The sequence below is a fragment of the Sorghum bicolor genome, chromosome 3 (assembly GCF_000003195.3).
Source record: "Sorghum bicolor cultivar BTx623 chromosome 3, Sorghum_bicolor_NCBIv3, whole genome shotgun sequence".
In the NCBI taxonomy this organism is placed as follows: domain Eukaryota; kingdom Viridiplantae; phylum Streptophyta; class Magnoliopsida; order Poales; family Poaceae; genus Sorghum; species Sorghum bicolor.
The window spans coordinates 66,519,042-66,540,332 of record NC_012872.2 but is presented as its reverse complement, the minus strand read 5'-3'; the positions used below and the strand labels follow the sequence as shown (position 1 = coordinate 66,540,332).

Sequence of the window (21,291 nt, the reverse complement as noted above, 5' to 3'; positions counted from 1 at the left end):
CAAGAGTTTGGCTAAAATTAGTAACCAAATTTTAATATTTAGCCATTTTGTAAAATAGAAAACTTCTTAAAAAAGAAGAGGTCCACAACAGTCTTGCTATCAGATAGCTAGTGTCAGTGGTTGGCTATATATGGCCAACGAAAATCAAAGAATAGCAAACTTTCTATTTTACAAAACCAAATAGCACATCTGTTGGAGCCTATTTTTCTGCTATACAAGTTCTAAAAAGCCTTCATAATAAGAATAGCAAAGCTGTTGAAGTTGCTCTAATGCTACAGCTAACTGCATTTTCTAAATGCTACTACCTACCTATTGAGGCTTTGTTTAGATACACCCAAAAACCCAAAACTTTACAAGATTTCCCATCACATCAAATCTTGCGGCACATGCATGAAACATTAAATGTAGATAAAAAAGATAACTAATTGCACAGTTTACTTGTAAATCACGAGACGAATCTTTTAAGCCTAGTTGCTCCATGATTGGATAATGTTTGTCAAATAAAAACGAAAGTGCTACAATGTCAAAATCCAAAAAGTTTTTGAATCTAAACAAGGCCTGAAATATAAGAAATCAAAATTTATCCTAAAACAAGCTATCATAAATTACCCAAAAAAATGTAAAATAATAGTATTATTTATCACATCAATCAAAGAGGTAAATTATGAAACTTCATTTCATAATGATGCTAATTGATATCATACTGATTTTTTTTATAAACTTGATCAAATTTTAATGGTTTAACTTAGAATAAACTTTAACCTATTGTATTTTAGGACAGGGAGTATAATAGTATAACCTATTGTAATAGCGTACTTGTAAATTATAAGATGTTTTGATTATTTTAGATTTATAACTTTTTTGCTTTGCAATTAGATATACATTATTATATCTTACAACACTGTACAGCTTCTATATACCTTCTCCGTTGGGCCGTTGAGGCATCCATGGAGATTGACGAAATTAATAAAACGGGTGAAACAGCAGGTGAAAGCGGTCAATCGGTTTCGTTTTTTTTTGGCCTGCAATCACGGTCCATTTCCTCAGCGACAGCACAGAGCAGAATATATAGCCGATATAAACACGCCCGGCCGTTCCGACCGCTTGCCGCACACCTCCTGGCCGCGCGTCCGTTACCCAAATTCGCCGCCGCGCCGCCGCTCCCCTCGTCGGCGGCGCCGCACCCTGCCGCTTGGTAATCTCTATCGACAGCGGAAGCTAGGGCGTCCCAGATCCTCCGCCCATGACCCAGACCCTGGCGCCGCAAGCGCGCACCGAGATAGGGTTTGGTTCTTGCGTCCCCCGGCCTCGGTGAGGTGGGACGGCAAGGGCAAGGGCAAGGCGGCGGGGCGAGGGGTGGGGCTGTGGGGCGCGGCTCGCCGTCGGATGGACGCCGATGAGGCCGCGGGGAGCAGCAGGAGGATGGATCTGAACCTTTACCTCGGTCTTTTCCGCGCCGCGCGCCCGCGTCGCTCTGACCTCGGTTCAGACCTCGCCCTCAGCACCCCGATGCCTTCCTCTCCTTCGTCCTCCGCCGCGTCCGTCGACGCGCCGCCGCCGCCGCCGCCGCCGCCGGAGCCCCTGCACCCGCCCTACTCCCCCTCCCGCGCCGACCTCTCCCCTCCGCCGCCAGAGGTGTACTCCCGCTACAACCCCGAAGACTCGCCTGTTCCGGATGCGCATCTGTCGTACATGCAGACTCCGGAACCGCTCATCCCCGGTCCGCGGAACATGCCGCCTCCGGAACCGCTTGCTCTCTCGAGAATCCGAGAGGGTCTTCGGGAACTTCGGGACGCCCTCCATCCGCCGCCCCCTCTCCGGCTGGTGCGGGCCAGCGAACTGCTGGGGTGGGAGGACCGGCCTTCCTCGTCGACGGCCTCTTCATCTATCTTCCCAGACACTGCCGACCGGTACAGGCGGCTGCTCGAGCAGACTTCCAACCGGTGGCTTCGCCCGAGGCGGTTCAGGTCTGACCTTCCACCCCTCAGCTCCGAGGCTCGCCCCTCTGGGCAGGACGCTGCGGAGCCAGTGCGCCAGCATGAGCCTGCAGCTGATGATACTAATGAATTAAACAAGGTGGCTGCCAATGGCTCAGAATTAGGTGTCTTGCAGGATTCCTCTGAGGAACACAGCAAGACTGCCGCTGCATTCGAGTGTAACATATGCTTTGAGATGGCTAGTGAGCCGGTCGTCACTTCTTGTGGTCATCTCTTCTGCTGGCCGTGCTTGTATCAGTGGTTGAACGTTTACTCCAACCACAAGGAATGCCCAGTCTGCAAAGGTGAGGTGACTGAGGCAAATATCACTCCTATATATGGTAGAGGGAATTCAAGTGCAGAGAAGACTCTGGAGGATGGGAAGCCACCAGGTCCTACAATCCCGCCGAGGCCACATGGAAATCGCCATGAAAGTTTCAGGCAGCAATTCCACAATATGCGACCTATCTCAAGGATTCTGGCATCATGGGGGCGTCATCTGGATCAGCAGATCATGAGCAGCGTGAGTAGGTTTGAAGGGCTGTCTGAATCGGCCTGGATAGAAGTAAATGAAAATCGTCAACGTGCTCGCCTAAGAGGATTGGCATTGGCCACGAGGATGAGAGTAAGGCAGTTGCAAATAGAAGCTGAGAGCCGTCCTGGTGGTTCTTCGGCTGGCCCTGATAATGGTCTGACAGGAAACAATGCATCAGAATCTCTGACAGGAAACAATGCATCAGAATCACCAAGACGTGGCTCAACAACACGCGTATCAGATGGACTTGATTTGTTGGAACGTCTTGCTTTTGGCACAGAAAGACTACTAGCTAGTGCCGTGACTGACCTTAGAAGAATTGCTTCACCAAGCCAATATGGAGGATCTGCTTCCTCATCGAATCCTCAAAATAATGAGCCAGCAGTTGATGGAGCTCGCATTGCTGGAGCACCTTCTGCAGATCAAGCATCTAATTCGAGCACTGTTGCAGTGATACAAGGGGATGCTGGTATCTCTGAGAGTGCAGGGGAGCCTAGCAATGCAGGCTCTTCGAGATCCTTGAGGAGGAGAGGGAGGAGCAATATCTTAGGTTCATTGGATGTGGATGGTGGAGGCCTCCAACAGAACAAGAGACGCAGAATGAACTGAACCCTCTTGACATCTGTGTTTGTCCCAAACCACACTTGGCCTCCTTCGCTGATTTCAGTCGTTGTATTTCATGACTTCAGGTGATATCAGCTGCATTGTAGCATGTTGTAGTTTCGTTTTTTATCTGTTCAGGTTTCACTGAAACAGTTCCTTGATCAGTTTGCTCTGTAGTCTGTGCCCCTACCAGTTATCAGAATCGAGTTCTTGCTATCCATGCAGACGAAGTTTAACTGTTTTGTTGGAAGGAATTTTCGTGTTCATAAATTGAATGCTCGATTGTGCATTTTTTGCAATACCATTTTGCCAACTGAGGCAATCAACTGGAGGTGTAATTTGTCAACTGATTCTAAGCCACAAAGGAGATCTAGGAATGGACTGCATTTGTGGTTTGCCAGATACTGGGATGATTCCTTTTTTGGGGTCCGTGTATAAAGTTATTTTAATTATAATATATGATTATCTTCAATTCTTACTAAAGGTTCAATTCTATGAGTATGCAATTGTTTTGATTGAGCAGTAGAGGAGAGGAGATAACTGATACTCCTATTACCATACTAGTCTTCAGACTGCCTTTGGTAGGCATAGCTATTCTTTAACAATCAGTTCATTGACAAGTCGAGACCAATCAACGACAGCAAATACTGAGAATGAATCTCGAACACTGCTTTATTTAAAGATTGTACTCTGGACTTTTTCATTATTTCCTCCTCGTCCAACAGCCTATTTACTGCCGTGAAAATAATCTATTTGACCAGAGAATCTTCCTCAAATCAAAACTCATAGATTTAACTAGGATTACACGAGTAGTCCGTTCCAAGCCATTTAGACTTTATACATTCATAGCACATGTAACTAACTGCGGCATCCTTGGATTTATTCATAATTTACCTGTGAATTACATCCACAGCCAATAGGGTCAGTGGTAGAAGAGGACCCAAAAAGAAGAGGGAGGGGTGTGTGGCAAGCAAGTGACCGTGTCGATCTTATTTGTTGTTCGTACATCTACAAAGACACTCTAGATTCTGCTTATGTCCCGGCCAAATAAGAGTGTGGTCAGCCAATTGATAGCCACATAGAACCTATTCCTCCAGCTAATAACACGGGTTAAGTATGCCGAGCGCCAGATGAACCAGCTCACAAATCCTGCAAGAGATATCCCCCTTGACTCCTGCCGATGGAGAAATAAATTTGTTTTAGTAAATCCATGATCAGCTAGTAAACTGTCAAAGCTTGCAAATAGAGAACATCGACCAACAACTGACCTTGCTTTTCCTCAGATCGACTAGAGCTTTGTATCTTCCAACAGTTGCCATGCTGCCTAGATGCTTGTACACAAAGGGTGGACCCAGATCTGCTTCAGTCACAGAGTTTGCATGCCCTCCTCCAGCTTTCATGACATGATTGAGCAGGCTTGCCAGGTACTTGCCTTGTCGTTCCGCAACCTGCTCATGAGTAAAGTAGAAGAGTTATCTTATTTAACATCTCTTGTGAAATAAAACAAAGGAATCACAGAATCGCACAAGGGTGAGTGAAAAAAAAATCTTGCTCAACAGCATTTCTTCTGAATGTAAACAACTGAATCATATAAATAAGGAAGTGGAACAGAAATATCTGCAACCTAATTTTTCATGTATATCCAAATCTGTTTTTCCCAGTGCGACAAACCAATGCAGGGTTTGCATTCAAAAAAAAAAAAAAAAGAAACCAATGCAGGGTGGCCATACTGCCATAGTAGCATGCAAATGTACTGTGACTGACTTGGACTGCAGCAAGAAGCATGAGACTACCTGAGCTAAAGCAGGGAGAACTTCCTTGCCGGTGCTCTCGAGAAACCCACTGCAGTCACCAATGGCATAAACATCCTGAACAGAAGGGACACGTAACCACTCATTGACACCGATCCTGTCAACATTGAAAAACCTTGTAAAGGTCCTAGAATAGGACAGTAATATGGCATCGGTATTTTGCTTCAAAGTTCAAAACACATAATACCCACACAAACTACACAAGATGATTTGCGTGCAGATTATTTAACTTGCAGCCCAGTCAGTATATGATGGCACATAGACAAAAAGTTACTCATAAAAATGTGTGTACACAGACATAAACATGTAAACTGACTCAATACATGATGCTCACAGACACAAAGGAATTATACCTTCCACCAGGTGACTTAGGAAATGGCAATGACTTAACGAATGGTGAAGCACCAACTCCAGTGGACCATACCAGTAAACCATAAGGAACTTCCTCTCCATTGTCAAGAATTATTTTGCTGGGCTGTACATCCTTAACAATTCCTTGCACAAGCCTAACACCTGACTGGCGAGTGAACATACACAAACGATTTATTTTTCAGATGCCAAATAATATGAGAAAGAACAACATCCAAACGATTAGCAGATATATCACACCCATATGCTATGTGATAGTCGTCAGTGTGCTATATTTGGAAATCTGCAGTTTCAAAACCTTGGTCTGTTGAAGCCTTGTAGGCAAAAGTGACATGACATTATGCAGAGAAGAAACTGTTAACCTTAATTAGTTGCTTTATAGCATATTGCCTGAGCCGAACATCAAATGATGACAATATCTCATTTGCCTGAAATGATGAGACAAATTAACTGATATCAGAGTGCTCAGTTAAAAAATAAATGGTAAACTAGAAAAACAACAGCACAAACCTCAATCAGGGTCACATGGATATAATCCTTCACATGTGAATAACGTTGTTTGACATCTCGTATAATAAAATCACTAAGTTCACCACTAAATTCCACCCCTGTTGGACCACCTCCAACAACAACACAGTGCAATAGTCTGCGCTTTTCTTCTTCTGAAATTCCTGTTTAGTCATATTGCATTGGTCTATCAGTGCTTAACAATACTCAAGTGGATATTTAGGTATGTTAAGACAAGATATTTATGGTTTTTCATAGCCAACCAATTAAGTCCCCATCTGGTTGTATTCTAGATTCTACTTGATCAGGCAATTATAAAATAGAACATCACTAAGAAAGTAAGAACAAGAAATAGTGTGTGTTCATAAAAGTTTTGTTCCAGTGAGAGGTGATTAGCACATGTAGTATGCCAAAAAAGTAAAGCTAAAGCAAGCATACCAGGGACATCAGACAACATCAGATTAAGGAGGAGCCGTCTCCGAATCTCTTGAGCATGGTGAACTTCGCGAAGAAAGATTGCATGGTCGGTAACACCATGTATCCCAAAAGTTGATGCCTCAGCTCCACAGGCAAAAACCAACTTGTCATAAGCAACCTTGAATTTCCATGGCTCCAAGGAATCTTTCTCACCATCTGTAACTGTTTCGCAATCAATCTAAATGAAAAAGGAGGTGAATAAATATACATAACAGAACTGCTGCAGATAGAAAAACAACTGTTGGAGGCAAATGTCCACGTAGCATCACTGTATCAGCTAGACATGTAAAGTTAATACAGGGTATTTATCTATACACTAGACCAAAGTAGATGGTAACTTTGTAACATCGTATCTTTGCGCAACTCTTTGAAATGCATCAACCTTTGATCCAGAAAAATTCCGAAGCGAGTTAAGAAGCTATGCACATATTACTTAATGGTGCCAAATGAGCTAGAACAATGATGAAGCATGTGCATAATGTGGATCATCATCTTCGCAGACATACAGGACATGATGAGTGGTGGCACTCATGCATTGTAAATGTTTTTGGTTCAAGGGAAACGATCCAAGGCTTACACGGTACAGAAAAAGATCCACACTAACCATAATGTTGAACGAGTCAGAACAAATAATAATGATCTTGAACTTTGTACTTAGATGTTAAAAATGTTGTGGCAAAAGGCCACTTCCGCTACAGATTGCTAGGTTGCTGAACATGCTCATGAATTAGATGAGTAAAGCTAAGATTCCTCCTTTTTCTCCAGACCTGTACCCAACTAGTCACTGATCTACTGAAAAGGTAGAAAGCAGATATGCAGAGTACTAGCATAAACGCCCTTTGAGCATTTCTCCAAGAATCTGGGAAGAATACTGATGCCCGCACACACGTGTGAAAGCAACAGCAGTTGGTAGCAACCGACTCACACGGTCAACCTAAGCAGAACGGGGGGATCTCACCGTGTGGCTGTCGGGGTCGACGCCGGTGCAACGGGCGAGGAGGAAGTAGGAGCCCGGCGACTTGGACACGGCGGGCTGGATGCGCGCGATCGGCTCGGCGACGGAGCGGAACTCGAGCGTGCCGACGCAGGTGGAGGCGAGCAGCGGCGTGAACACCATGTGGTTGCGCGGGGCGACGCAGACCATGTCGTAGCCGTGCGTGTCGAGGTCCTTCATGAGCCGAGACCCCGCCCACCCTGTCCCCAACACCACCACCCTGGCCTTCTCCCCCTTCGCCGTCGGCCCTAGTCCAGGGAACCGCTTCGCCGCTTCGTCCCGCGTACCCGCAGCCGCCGCCCCAGCGGCGGTGGTGGAGAAGGGCGACCAAGGTTGTTGTTGGTGGTAGCGGTAAGCGAAAGCGCTCGGGCCCGCGCAGCCGCGGCGGGTGAGCGAGCGGAGCAGAGAGGAGGCGGCCATGTCTGGCGGACGCTACCGCCGCGCGAGAGATGTGAAGCGTGGTGACCACAGCGAGACGTGAGGCGACTTGACGAGCGCATTTCGTTGGACGCCGCCCGTGGCGTGTGGGGTGGGTCGGCGGCCGGTCCGGTGGTCCCGTTCGATCCGCAGGCGGCAGGCCTGAGAGATCGGAGTGGCGTGGATGGCGCTGGCCGTCGGATCATCTCTTGACTGCCCTGATCCGTCAGCTGCGGGGGCGGTCGTTCTAGATCGGCCAAGGCGCTTTCGCCGCCGCTTTTGCGGTGAGCCGGGGAGACGAGTTCGGCCCCCCAAATGGCCAAAATCTCTGAGAGATTATCTGGAGACCGCCACGCGTGGCGAACCACATCCACCAGTGCCGTGCTCTGCCTCTCGGCCGCCACACGACCCGTCCCTCACCCGCGTAGCCCTGCCCGGACCGCGCCCACCAACGCCGGCCTCCCACGCGCCCCCTACACGCGTGCGCGCATCGTGCACCAGTTCCACGACTCCACCCACTCAACAATCCCCGGTTCGGCGGTTCCCCCGGTCTCGGTCCCTCTCCCAATCCCAATCCCAATCCCATTCGCTTTCGCTCCGCCCCTCCCCGGCCGCCGCACCATGGCCGCCTCCGCCTCCACCCCGCTCTTCTCGCCGTGCGCCCTGACCTCCAAGCTTGGGGTAGGGCACGCGTCCTATGGCTCCGGACGCCGCGCCAACGTGCGCCGGCGCGGCCGCCTCTCGGTGGTGGCCGTACAGACGGGGCCGCAGAAGCCGTCCCCGTCGTCGTCCCAGGCGGCCGCGGCGGAGGATGAGGCGGACGCGCTGCAGAAGCTTCTGAAGAGGGAGTACAAGTACGGGTTCGTCTCCGACTTCGAGTCCTTCTCCATCCCCAAGGGGCTGTCGGAGGCCACCGTCCGCCGCATCTCGGAGCTCAAGGCGGAGCCGGCGTGGATGCTGGACTTCCGCCTCGCCGCCTACCGGCGCTTCCTCACCATGGTCGAGCCCACCTGGAGCGACAACGAGTACGCGCCCGTGGACCTGCAGTCTATCTGCTACTACTCCGCGCCCAAAACCAAGCCCAAGCTCAATAGCCTCGACGAGGTCGACCCGGAGCTGCTCAAGACCTTCGACCGCCTCGGCATCCCGCTCACCGAGCAGAAGCGCCTCACCAATGTCGCCGTCGATGCCGTCATCGATTCCACCTCCATCGCCACCACCCACCGCGAGGCGCTCATGGCCAAGGGCGTCATCTTCTGCTCCATCTCCGAGGCCATCCGCGAGTACCCGGACCTTGTCAGGCGCTACCTCGGCAGCGTCGTACCGCCGGGCGACAACTATTATGCCGCCCTCAATTCAGCGGTGTTCAGCGACGGATCCTTCTGCTACGTGCCCAAGGACACGGTCTGCCCCATGGAAATCTCAACCTACTTCAGGATCAACGACAAGGAGACCGGGCAGTTCGAGAGGACTCTGATTGTGGCCGATGAGAGAAGCACGGTTAGCTATTTGGAAGGCTGCACTGCACCGGCATACGACTCGAATCAGCTCCATGCTGCAGTTGTGGAGCTTGTGTGTGAGGAGGGGGCAGAGATTAAGTACTCCACGGTGCAGAATTGGTACTCTGGTGATGAGGAGGGCAAAGGAGGCATTTATAACTTCGTGACAAAGAGGGGACGGTGCAAAGGGCGGGGTTCAAAGATCTCATGGACACAGGTTGAGACAGGATCTGCTATTACATGGAAGTACCCAAGCGTCGAGCTAGTCGGAGATGACAGTGTTGGAGAGTTCTACTCGGTTGCACTTACAAAGGATTGCCAGCAAGCAGACACAGGGACGAAAATGATCCACAAGGGGAAGAATTCACGCAGCCGGATTATATCCAAGGGCATCTCTGCAGGGAAGTCAAGGAATTGCTACCGTGGCTTGGTCCTGATGAACTCTAGTGCGGAGAATGCTTATAATTCTTCACAGTGTGACTCATTGCTGATTGGGGATAATGCGGCTGCGAACACTTATCCCACCATTCAGGTAATTGACACTTCCCTTCTGCACGGTTTGACATGTAAGGTTCACTACGTTACCCCGATACGCCAAGGTAGGGACGTATCCCGTATCGGATACGTATCCGATACCGATACGTATCGGACACTCGTTGGATACGTATCAGCGAAGTATCCGTAAAAAAATAAATCAACTATAATTTGGATACTCTTCTTCGATACGTTAGGCTCATTCGATACGTCAGTCTGATACGGCCCAACACACTGACCGCTCGGCGTCTTGGCCAATCCCCATGCGTGCTGCCTCTCCTGTCCCATAACCCTACAAGATGTCGAATCATCCACACGCAAGAGCCCCTGCTCTCGCGCGCCGCCTCCCGTGCAAGAGATGCGCTGCAACTCGCCGGTCATTGGCGACGAGCCCCCACCCCCTCGCGTCGCATCCTGTGCACGCGCTGCCTCCCGCGCAGGAGATGCGCCAGTGCTCGCTGGCGACGAGCCTCCGTCCCCTGTATGCCATCAATCGACCTCTCGTCCTCCAGGTTGTCGCGGCAGAGAGCACTGCGCTAGGAACACCCACCAGTCCGCTATGGACGTGGCTAGCTCCCACGATGCAGGGGAGAGATGCAGGGAAGATGATGATTCAGCACTCAACAGCAAAGCTAGCTTCCGTCGGCCTCCATGAGTACATCCCTTTTCATTCTTGATGTACTCTGCTTCTGCACTTGTTGCTTGCTAGTGCTAAAGGTAGTCCTAGCATAGGAATAGGATCCACTAGCCCACAACCATAACAGACAATCTTGTTCCTGACTTCCTGTTTTAGATAGACTTGGTAATTGCGCATTCATCCAGTGTAGCTGAACTTGAATCTCCTATGAAAACTAAGAAACCTACAAGGTGATCTGGTGATGTATCATATATGATTGTATGTACTAACTAATATTAGTGATTACACTTCCACAATTTCAATTTGCATTATTATTTATTTTAATAAAAATAGTAAAACGTATCCACGTATCGTGTTTTTTGAGAAATTGCCGTATCCGCGTATCCGTATCCTTCCGATACCGATACGCGTATCCGTATCCGTGCTGCATAGAAGGTTCAATTACAGTGTCTATACTGATATGACAAGCTTTCAATGCTCTGTTATTCTACGTGTAAATAATTACCTTCCATGCATATGTTATGAAGCATATAGACTCGGCTTAAAATTGGCACTTAGGAAAAAAATCTGATGGTCTGATTAATTCGAGGGTACTGTATAATCACCTTAGCATGAACTAAATTGAATTTAATTATATTTCTACAAGGATTACGTTGACACATATTTACCATGTTAATGCTGCCCTCTTCTAAGATGGTCCTTACCTACTAGCAAACTGTACATCTAGCCTTATAAATTTTTGCAGTAGTAAGGAAAGAAGGGAGAGCTAGAAATGTTTGCATTTGTTAACGGAGAAACATAAACATTGGTTTGATGTTAAATTTAATTGGAAAATTGATGTGATATTATAATGCTATATAATCAGGATATATTTATTTTGATGTTTGCAACTTAGATCATATTGTCTTCATACCTCCAGATTCTTTCTTTTAGGTAGACATAGTGCAAACTTTGATATGACTCTTGAAAATCAAGGATTGTACTTGTGTGCTGTTGTAGTATGGTTTGCGCCTTTGCGGCAAGTAATACAGCTGGATTGTTCATGAATACTGTTTGTGTGGAAAAAACAAGAATAGATGACTTCTTAGCTAATTATTAGGATTTGAGATACTTGATGATAATTATGAAGTATAGGGTTTTCAGTTAGTACTCATCTAGCAGTGAAATACATGACCATTTGGCCGTAGTCAGTAGTATCAAAGGCATGTACTTCAAGATTTGATGGGTGAATCTGTATTCAGTTGATTCAGTGTCAGATTTTAGTTATAGTATCTCTCTCTGATACCACTTAAAAAAAGCAAGTGATAAAAAATATATGTTTTTTTTGGAAAATGCAATTGCAACTAAGATGCATGGTTGGAAAATGCAATTGCAACTAAGATGCATGGTTGGAAAATGCAATTGCAACTAAGATTAATGGGTCGAACTGAAGTTTAGTTTTAAGGAAGGTTCAATGACCGTGGAGTTCGTTTTTTTGACCGATGGAGATAGTTATATAAAAAAATCACCATGGAGATGGAACAAGATGCTTGTGTTCTGTCTCTCATATCCTATGAATCTGCGCTTCATGAGTAATTATATGTAATTTGATGGCAAACACAAGTTATCTTATCACTGGCAAGCTAGCGGTGTTTCTCTCTAGCGTTCTAATGAACCAAACACTCAGAACATGACATCCTCTAGTACCATTAGTCCTTGAATTTCATCCTAGCATGGATTCAGTGTCCATGCTGGACATAACTTCATAGTTTTTTCCACCTTCTGCCCTATCAATGTGACAAAACTTTGTTGATAACAGGTGGGTTGCACTAGTGGCCGTGTTGAGCATGAGGCAAGCACTTCCAAAATCGGAGAGGATCAGCTATTTTATTTCCAGCAAAGAGGGGTAGATCATGAAAAGGCTGTTGCCGCCATGATTGGTGGATTCTGCAGATCTGTTTTCGAGCACCTTCCCTATGAATTCGCACAGGAGGTGGACGCACTCATGAACCTGAAACTTGAGGGATCAGTTGGCTAATTTGTTGGCTCAGCGACTGCGTGTAATACTCCATGAACATGACAACCAGTTACCTAGAAAATCCATGTGTACAGCAGTACGAGAAGAATAAAGTGCACGATAGATATACATTTCCTGGCTTGTTGTATACTGAATGTTGATGGTGACTATAGCAATTGGCAACGAAGATAGCAGTAGTGCCTGCTTGTCTTCTGTTTGCCCAGTTTTTGCTACTGCTGTAAGCGAGCTCACATGGCTCGCCCATACAAGAATGGAAATCAATGTGTTGGCTTTATAGAACTATTTCTGTTTGTGTTCCTCTGGACTCGTACCATGCATCATTTCTGATCCTCTTCTTGGTTTGGGGAGTCATTTGTGCCGACGGGAACAATTACCAGCGTTTATGCGTACTTCCTCCATCCACAAAAGAATGCAATTTTGCTAGTTCAAATTTAGCCACAAAAGAATGCAATTTTGCTAGTTCAAATTTAGCCAAGTTTATAGTAAATAGTATTAACATTTATGTCTCTAAATAATTTTATTATAAAAATATATTCTATAAATAATTTAATGTACTTATTTTGTAGCATTAATGTTTATTAATTTTTTATGTAAATTCGATCAAAGGTCATCTGTTTTACTCCCCAAAGAGCAAGATTGCATTCTTTGGACTGAGGAAGTACTATCATTTTGTGTCAGGTTACGTGAGGATTAATGTTTATTAATTTACTTATTTTGTAGCATTAATGTTTTTTAATTTGTTATATAAATTTAATCTTCTTTTATATAAATTTTGCTTGTTCGCTTGAGGTTATCTGTTGAATTTGTCAGCAATTCAACGGTGTTTTTCACTTATGACTTATCAGCCAAACGAACAGACAAAGTCAGTGAGAAATAAAAGGTTATTGCCTATAGATTAGGTATGTAGGTTTGTAAGAAATAAAACAAGTTAGTTTCAAAAGATAGAAATAAAACAAATCGTGACACCTTTAATCTCACGAAAATCATGCAGATACATATACAAGCACGATGATCTTTTCATTCATTTTACTAAGAAACAGAAACAAAGGCATAGCGAAACTGCGAGATTACCGTTTCGTTGAACTACTCTTCCTTCCAGCGCACTAGCGGCGAGAGTACCCATGATGTCCTTTAGGAGTGCTATACATCTCCGACACACCGTTAGCTCGATGATAAGAATAGTAAGTGGACAAGCCAAAAGCACGCAACCAATCTGCCTCTCATTCTTTCCAAGCGTCCGCGCGAGCTGCACGGCCGTCGAACGTCCATGCATAATTATTACCCGTCACCGTCTCGCACCGACAGCGAGGGAACGGCACCGCCGCGAGGGTGGAGGATGGAGTCGGTGGGCGACCCGCGGGAGGGCCCGTCGACGGAGCGGGCGTTCGAGGTGAAGCCCATCCCGCCGTGGCCGGAGCAGGTGACGGGGCGCGCCCTGGCGGCGAGCCTCGCGCTGGGCGTGGCGCTCAGCAGCGTCATGATGAACCTGGTGTTCACGTCGGGGATCATCCCGTCGCTCAACATCTCGGCCGCCCTGCTGGGGTTCTTCCTCCTCAAGGCGTGGACGGGCATGCTCGGCCAGATGGGCGTCACGCACCGCCCCTTCACCCGCCAGGAGAACGCCGTCGTCCAGACCTGCGTCGTCGCCTGCGCCAGCATGACGTACAGCGGTATATGCTCCCCCCCTTGGTGATCTCGTCTCGTTCCTGTGCTGTGTATGTCATCGTCGTCGCTGGCGTCGCCATGCGTGACATCGTCGTCGATGGCGCTGCGTGTAATCTGCAGGCGGGTTCGGGTCGTATCTTCTCGGGATGGACCGGGAGACGGCGGAGAAGACGAGCACCGCGACCATCCCCGGCGCCAACATCAGCGAGCCGACGCTCGGCCGGATGATGGCCTTCTTCTTCCTCGTCAGCTTCGTCGGCCTCCTCGTCATCGTGCCCATGAGGAAGGTACGTAGGCTCTGACCGACCCACCAACCATCAGGCGATCGACGAGATCACCGCGTCCTGACGTCCGATCCCACCGGTGAACAGACCATGATCATCCGCCACCGGCTGACGTTCCCGAGCGGCTCGGCCACGGCGCACCTCATCAACAGCTTCCACAGCCCCCACGGTGTCATGCAGGCAAAGTGAGTGACACTGATGGCATGCACATGAATCGATCGCTAGCCTGCTGGTGGTGACGTTCTTGGCGATTTCTTGGAGCTGATGGATAGATGTTTCTGCATCCGATTCTGCTTCTGATCACAGGAAGCAGGTGTCGCTCGTTGTCCGGTCGTGCCTGGGGAGCTTGCTCTGGTCCATCTTCCAGTGGTTCTACACCGGAGGACCCAACTGTGGCTTCACTGCGTTCCCGACGTTCGGGCTCACCGCGTACAAACGCGGGTAAGGATCGGTCGGAAAATCGATTCCATGAATTCACACATTTCATTTCACGGAATGCATGCACTGTTTCTGATGCCTGCAGATTCTACATCAACATGAATGGAACTTACGTTGGTGTGGGGATGATCAGCCCTTACCTGATAAACATCTCGATGCTCGTCGGCTCCATCATCTCCTGGGGGATCATGTGGCCCTACCTCCAAACCAAAAGAGGCATATGGTACGACGCCAATCTCCAGGAGACCAGCCTAAAAGGCCTCAACGGCTACAAGGTGACAACCTCAACTCTCTCTGGAGCCAGAGGCATGATGATTGATGATTAGCTCTGACGACTGACTGTGTGTTGTGTGATAGCACAGGTGTTTGGCGCCATAGCTATGATTCTCGGCGACGGCATCTTCCAGCTTATCGTGATCTCGCTGAGGACCATACACACCATGCGCCACCACCAGCTAGCCGCCGAGACGATCAGGTCCTTCTCCAACGTGGACTCGATGCCCCGGCCGACGCTCAGCTTCGACGACCGGCGCAGGACGCAGGTGTTCCTCCGGGAGCACATACCCAGCACGTTCGCCATCAGCGGCTACGTCGTGCTGGCGGCGCTCTCCTCCGCCGCCATCCCGCTCATCTACAGGCAGGTCCGGTTCTACCACGTCGCGGCCGCGTACGCGTTCGCGCCGCTCCTGGCCTTCTGCAACGCCTACGGCACGGGCGTCGCCGAGACCAACTTCTCGGCGCAGTACAACAAGCTGGTGATCCTGCTGTTCGCGTCGTGGATCGGGGCCCGGAACGGCGGCATCGTGGGGAGCCTCGTCATCTGCGGCGTCGTGTCGTCCGTCGTCTCCACCGCCTCCGACTTCATGTCCGACTTCAAGACCGGCTACCTCACCCTCACCTCGCCGCGGGCCACGCTGCTGAGCCAGGTGATCGGCACGGCCATGGGCTGCGTCGTCAACCCGCTCGTCTTCACCGTGTTCCACCACTTCTACGAGTCCAACGGCAAGAAGCAGGTGTACGAGGCGCCCATGGCCAAGGTGTACCGCGCCATCGCCGTGCTGGGCGCCGGGGACCACGAGCTGCCCCAGCACTGCCTCGCCATCAGCGCCGCCTTGTTCGCGCTGGCGCTGGTCGTGAGTGCGGTCCGGGAGCTGGCCACGCACAACAAGTGGGAGGCGCAGCATTACATCCCGAGCGTCACCGGCATGGCCGTCTCGTTCCTGCTGGTGCCGGCCGTGTCCATCGACATGTGCGTGGGGAGCCTGATCCTCTACATGTGGAACAGGGCGGACAGGGAGGACGCGCAGGTGTTCGCGCCCGTGTTTGCGTCCGGGCTCATATGCGGGGACGGGCTCTTCTCCATACCCTACGCGCTGCTCGCCAGGTACGACGTCACGCCGCCCATCTGCGTCAGGTTCATCGGCAGAGTGCAGAACAAGATGCTGGACAGCTACATGGAGAAGGCCGCAGCATCCCGATGAACGCCCGGCGGCCCTCTCAACATGCTTGGCCTGTACATTCTTTCCTGCTGTCAGGTTTTAGTCATAGCCTGTGAAGTAAAAAAAATGTTTTGCAGGAAGAGATCGTTTTTATGGAGAGTGACTACGATATCTTCTGTAAATTTTTGACAGTTATTAAAAAGCTAACCTAGTACTATACTGCAATGAAAAAGGAATCACCCATGACAGTTTTCTTAAAGAGCAATTCCAAGAGCCATTCGATGAGTACTCTTTGCATATCTCTACTCTTCAACTCCTTTTTTTTTTCTTTTTTTCATAAAGTATTCCTCCTTCATGCTGATGTCTTGCATTTCCTTACCTTTGTATGGGATTGCCTATAAGGCGATATAAGTGGCCACACCTCGCTTTACCACCTTGATAAACATGGTCATATATCATATATATGCAAACTTCCCATAGTGCAAACATTATTGCTGCCAACATATACGCATCGTTTCATCGACCATGAAACCATCACAGTTCACAATAACCGTTAGCAAGGTAACTCTTCCAGTTCTAATGGCCAAGAACAAGCATGATACAAAAGATCAAATCATATGGATATGGATTTGCTGGACTCCTACTTGTCAAAAAGACGATTCAGCCAGGGAAAAAAAACGAGCGGAAATGCTGAGCACAACTAGGCAGGGCATTGTTCATAGGAACCGCTGTAGAAACACATTTGTACCACATACATCTACATTGGAGTTGGAGACGAGAAACTGAACTGAATCCCGGTCTTTCCACGATCGTGCTCAAACTGTTTCAGTATATAACAGTAGTTTATCTGGGAAACACAAGACCAAGAGAATGAATCAGTTGCATCCATGATTATTATTTTATATAGGAAAGTTTGATAGGACCTAAAAACATACCTCCACACGGAGAAGCTTAGTGGGTAAGATAATGCCAACACCAGCTGAGCTCCTAAATGTGCGCCCAAACTTGGAAAATGAGAAATTCCTGAACTCACCCTCGGACAACTTGGCAAGATTTCCAGCAGTTAGGAATGCATGGCCATGTATGCCAGCATCCTGGAATAACTTTAAGGGCAAATTAAAGGATAGATCAGCAAATGCAGAGACTGCAAAATCACCTCCCAAATAATCCCATCCTGGAGAGGCTGCAGATTCATCTGTAACAGATTCACTTGGGACAAATCTCCGTAGCTCTGTTGGCCCAACTCCTCTTGTTTTGAAACCCAGTAGAGAAGTTAAACTACCAAGACTGATTACTGGAGAAGAATGCCCTCCCATGAAAAATCTATCAGGTACAGATGAAGGTGATTCCATAAACCCCCTCCCCAATGGTAAAAGCACCCCTGCTGAGATGCCAGCATTTAGGGCAGCATTGTAAAAGCCCAATGGAACAGCCCCACGAATATCGAACTCCTGGGAAAAAAAAAGGAGGTGACGTTGCTCAACAGTGCACAGCCCTACATGATTTCGGTAATTAAAGTTTAGAAGTAGATGTGCATCATCTAAAATACCAATAACCATCCATGCTTTAGACTCTTAGATCTTGTTGGGCAACTTTAGCCTTTATTTTATTGTATATATTATTTGACATGAGAATGAACCTTTTCCATCTAAAAATATTTAAGTATTTAACCATGCATAGTATCATATATGATTCATTAGAATTAATAGATTAAGTAGAAAACAATCAAATAGTATCCAACTTATTACAAAAACACTCTTACGGTTCATAGGCACGAGGAACCAAAACTAGGAATATATCAGGATCAGTGACTAACTACTAGGTGCCGTTTGGTCACAAACAACAACAGTAACGCAAAGGGAATGCATAAATGATGGTAATGGGAGTGGAACAGTTGCTTGCTTGTTCTGTTTGGTTGAGCAGGCAGTCAATCAAATCGATACTGCAACCCTTTACAGCACAAATCGAGTGGGAACGGATTTCAGCAGTCGCGGTATCTGTTGCCCCGGCAGCAGAATACGTTGAATACTAAACAAACAGAAACTAATGTAATTGGTTTACGCTGTGATAGGTTGAGCCTGTAAAACATGGGAACCAAACAGCACCTAAGTGCTAAGAAATGGCTCTGTTAGGATATGGGGGACTAAGTTTAATGATGACCCCCCCCCCCCACCCCCTCCCAAATCATTACACAAAAGGTTTGTTTCAGAATTAGAGTATTGGGTAATATAGATAATTACAAATTTACAATTCTATATTGCCAGTCTAACTGAACCCCATTAAATACTAGATTGCTTGCTCTTCTCCAAATCACAAAGTACTTAACAAGGGTGTTAAAGATCTCCATAGAGAAACTTGTATACTTTGATCTAGGAATGCAGTTTGATCAAACAACAATGCTGGTATGGAAGTGCAAAATATATTCCTTCAACTTCATGCTTTACTTCGCAGATACCTCACTAGCAAGTAGCAACAGTATAGAAAATAAACAGGACAAACTGATAGGTAGTAAAAATTCATAAACTAAAAAGCAAGGATACAAAGGACTAGACAAACTTTCAGAAATATAAATCAAAAAAGCTGGTTCGGAAAGAACCTGGCGGAAGAATCTCAATCCTTTGCTGCCCCATAGACCACCAACTTGTGAAGTTGAGACAAATGCATATCCTTTGGTTGGCCTGAGATGGGAATCCCTTTGATCTATTGTATATGTATATCTTAATGCAGAAAGAAGGTTATGTCCTAATTGTCTTCTTATTGATTTTGATGCCTCTTGTGAAGGATCAGTCAAGGTACGCCAAGTCAGACTGTAAGATAAATCATGGTGCACGTCTGAAAACAAACCAAAGGAAAGGCCAAGCAAACGTTCCTTGTATGATGAGAATTTCAGCCAGTCATGAGACAACAGTGATGCCCGAGCAGTCAAGGGGGTTGTTATCGATCTAAATCTTGGCAAGGATACTCCAATGCCTATCTCTGATGACTGGTCCCACCCATATGCTCCGGAAGCATCCCAGATGTCACCATAACCAAATATGTTCTTCCATCTGACTGATCCTTCAACTGTCCATGACCTTGCCTGAAGACAAAACCAAAGCCTTTCAATCAATCCTTCATCTGTTAGGTTGTCAACGGTACGAGTTTAATATGCTCAACTTTAGCATGGCATGCATAAAAGGCTTAAGCAAAGTTAAAGAAAAGAGGCTAGCTTGAAGTAAAAATGCCAGCTATATTGTTATGTTCAGATGGGAATTGTGCTTGTCAAAGCAAAGTTAAAGAAAAGATGTTAGCTTGAAGATAAAATGCCAGCTATATTGTTATGTACGATTCAGAAGGGAATTGTGCCTGTAAGGTTATTTGGTCCTTTAAAATACCTACAATTTAAACCCTCAAGTTTAGATTCGGTGTAGAGAAGTACAAAGAGTAGAATATAGTAAACAACTTAACTGCAGGATTCTATTGCAAAAGGATAGGATGAATACAAATCCTACTTCTGTAAAAGGAAAGGTGAACCTTTCAAATAAATCCTAAATTTACAGAAACAGTTGAGATGCATTAATCAACTCAGACCATTTAAAAAGATCACTATCTACAGTCAAGATTGCATGCTTTTTCTCTCTGAACATTACCTTGTTGTTATTAATTGGAAAATCAAGCACAGCAGAAACCTCATGAATCAGCAAAACAGATTCAACTTTTGAAGATCATAAGATTATCCAAATGACTATACCATATTATTGTAATGACCTTGATGTCCTAATCAGACAGAACAAAAGCCTTCGAAACCTTTTCTGCTCAACTAAAACTAATATACTTTCAATATGAACAACACATAAGCAGTGAGCACTGTGCAACAATGGCTCTCGGCTGCCACAATCAAGCAGCTTAGTGGAGTGGCAGCAAATGGGCCTACTGCTAACCAACAGATCAGCCACCAAATAGCTGCATAGGGCCATGGACCTACCGCTGTAAGGTATTGGATGGCAACATATCCAGTTCAAGCGTCATTGTTTTAGAACACCATATAGTAATCATGGTAAGATGTAAGATGTACATAAAAGAATAGCTGAAGCATGTGCATAGTACAGAATCCAAATCATAGCATTCCTGGGTTACGATTTTTTTCCGACTATTTTCTTCTCCAACACATTACTAGCTGAAGAAAAGAGCTGAGCACACATTTTGCAAATTTGAAGAATGTAATACCAAATTACATTTATAGGTAAACAATCAACAATGGCACAATGCAATATCAAATTGTCTCTAAACAAAGTGATGCTCTTCATTTCATCTAATTCTTAGAGTCTGCCCAAGCACTTCAATATTTCCGAGAGCTCACTGACCTCAGGCTTGGAGAAGCAGCCGACGCTTCCATGGATGGGGTTAGCGGCCTCGACGACTTCAATTACGACGTTAGTGGTGCCGGGCAGCTCGGGAGGGCCAGCATCCAGGAGGACGTGGACGGAGTCGAACACGTCGAGGCGCCTGAGCCGCGCGTTGGCGATGCTGGCGGTGCGCACCAGGTCCTGCACGGTGGCGGCGGAGCGGATGAGCCCCACGACCTCCGCCTCGATGAGCGCGTCGCGGGTCTTGGTGTTGCCCTTGATGATAACTTCATGGACGCGGATGCCAACGGGGGCTTCCGACAGCCGCCGGAACACCGCCTCCACCTTCTCTCTCGCCGCTGCTTCCGCCGCCTCCCCGTCCAGCTCCTCCTCTTCATCCTCATACTCCACGTCAGCAGCATCCGCATTGGGTTCCCCGTGGTCAGGGTACGCGGGTGCCTCGACGGATTCGCCCGCGGCCTCGTCGGGTACAGGGTTTGGGTCCTGATCGGCGGCAGAATCCGCCGCGATCACCATGGCTGGCTGGGGTTAGAGGGGAACAGTACGATTCTGCGAAGGGAATCGTTCCTCGGCAGGGGATGGAATGCGGGTTTTAGGTTCTTGTTGCTCTGTACTACTACTAGAAGGCCCATTTGCATTTGCTTATGGGCCTCTTCTGTTAGATAACCATTTGGCCCATTATGGCCCGAAGTTCAGTACGCTCAAAATCAAGGATGGAAATGAAACATCCCCCCAAATAAAAT

General features: G+C 47.3%; 5 protein-coding genes across 5 annotated transcripts; 3 read left to right on the top strand and 2 right to left on the bottom strand.

The window, feature by feature from the left end:
• On the top strand, window positions 935-3,592 carry LOC8057746. Its single transcript, XM_002458664.2, has one exon. The coding sequence runs from the start codon at window positions 1,387-1,389 to the stop codon at window positions 3,118-3,120; it is 1,734 nt and encodes a 577-aa protein (XP_002458709.2). The 5' UTR covers window positions 935-1,386; the 3' UTR covers window positions 3,121-3,592.
• On the bottom strand, window positions 3,882-7,800 carry LOC8085421 (internal alternative NAD(P)H-ubiquinone oxidoreductase A2, mitochondrial). Its single transcript, XM_002456535.2, has 8 exons — window positions 7,237-7,800; window positions 6,240-6,456; window positions 5,805-5,965; window positions 5,657-5,722; window positions 5,279-5,442; window positions 4,908-5,022; window positions 4,383-4,562; window positions 3,882-4,288 (listed from the first exon to the last, which is right to left on the bottom strand). Exons 1-8 carry the CDS (start codon window positions 7,690-7,692, stop codon window positions 4,136-4,138), a joined length of 1,512 nt encoding a protein of 503 aa, XP_002456580.1. The 5' UTR covers window positions 7,693-7,800; the 3' UTR covers window positions 3,882-4,135.
• On the top strand, window positions 7,990-12,672 carry LOC8085420 (UPF0051 protein slr0074). Its single transcript, XM_002458663.2, has 2 exons — window positions 7,990-9,720; window positions 12,158-12,672. Exons 1-2 carry the CDS (start codon window positions 8,005-8,007, stop codon window positions 12,374-12,376), a joined length of 1,935 nt encoding a protein of 644 aa, XP_002458708.2. The 5' UTR covers window positions 7,990-8,004; the 3' UTR covers window positions 12,377-12,672.
• LOC8057745 (probable metal-nicotianamine transporter YSL18) lies at window positions 13,598-16,487 on the top strand. The gene is made up of 6 exons (XM_002458662.2): window positions 13,598-14,046; window positions 14,162-14,328; window positions 14,413-14,510; window positions 14,632-14,766; window positions 14,849-15,038; window positions 15,126-16,487. Exons 1-6 carry the CDS (start codon window positions 13,644-13,646, stop codon window positions 16,242-16,244), a joined length of 2,112 nt encoding a protein of 703 aa, XP_002458707.2. The 5' UTR covers window positions 13,598-13,643; the 3' UTR covers window positions 16,245-16,487.
• On the bottom strand, window positions 16,694-21,146 carry LOC8085419 (sorting and assembly machinery component 50 homolog). Its single transcript, XM_002456534.2, has 4 exons — window positions 20,546-21,146; window positions 18,799-19,281; window positions 17,138-17,653; window positions 16,694-17,049 (listed from the first exon to the last, which is right to left on the bottom strand). Exons 1-4 carry the CDS (start codon window positions 21,062-21,064, stop codon window positions 16,960-16,962), a joined length of 1,608 nt encoding a protein of 535 aa, XP_002456579.1. The 5' UTR covers window positions 21,065-21,146; the 3' UTR covers window positions 16,694-16,959.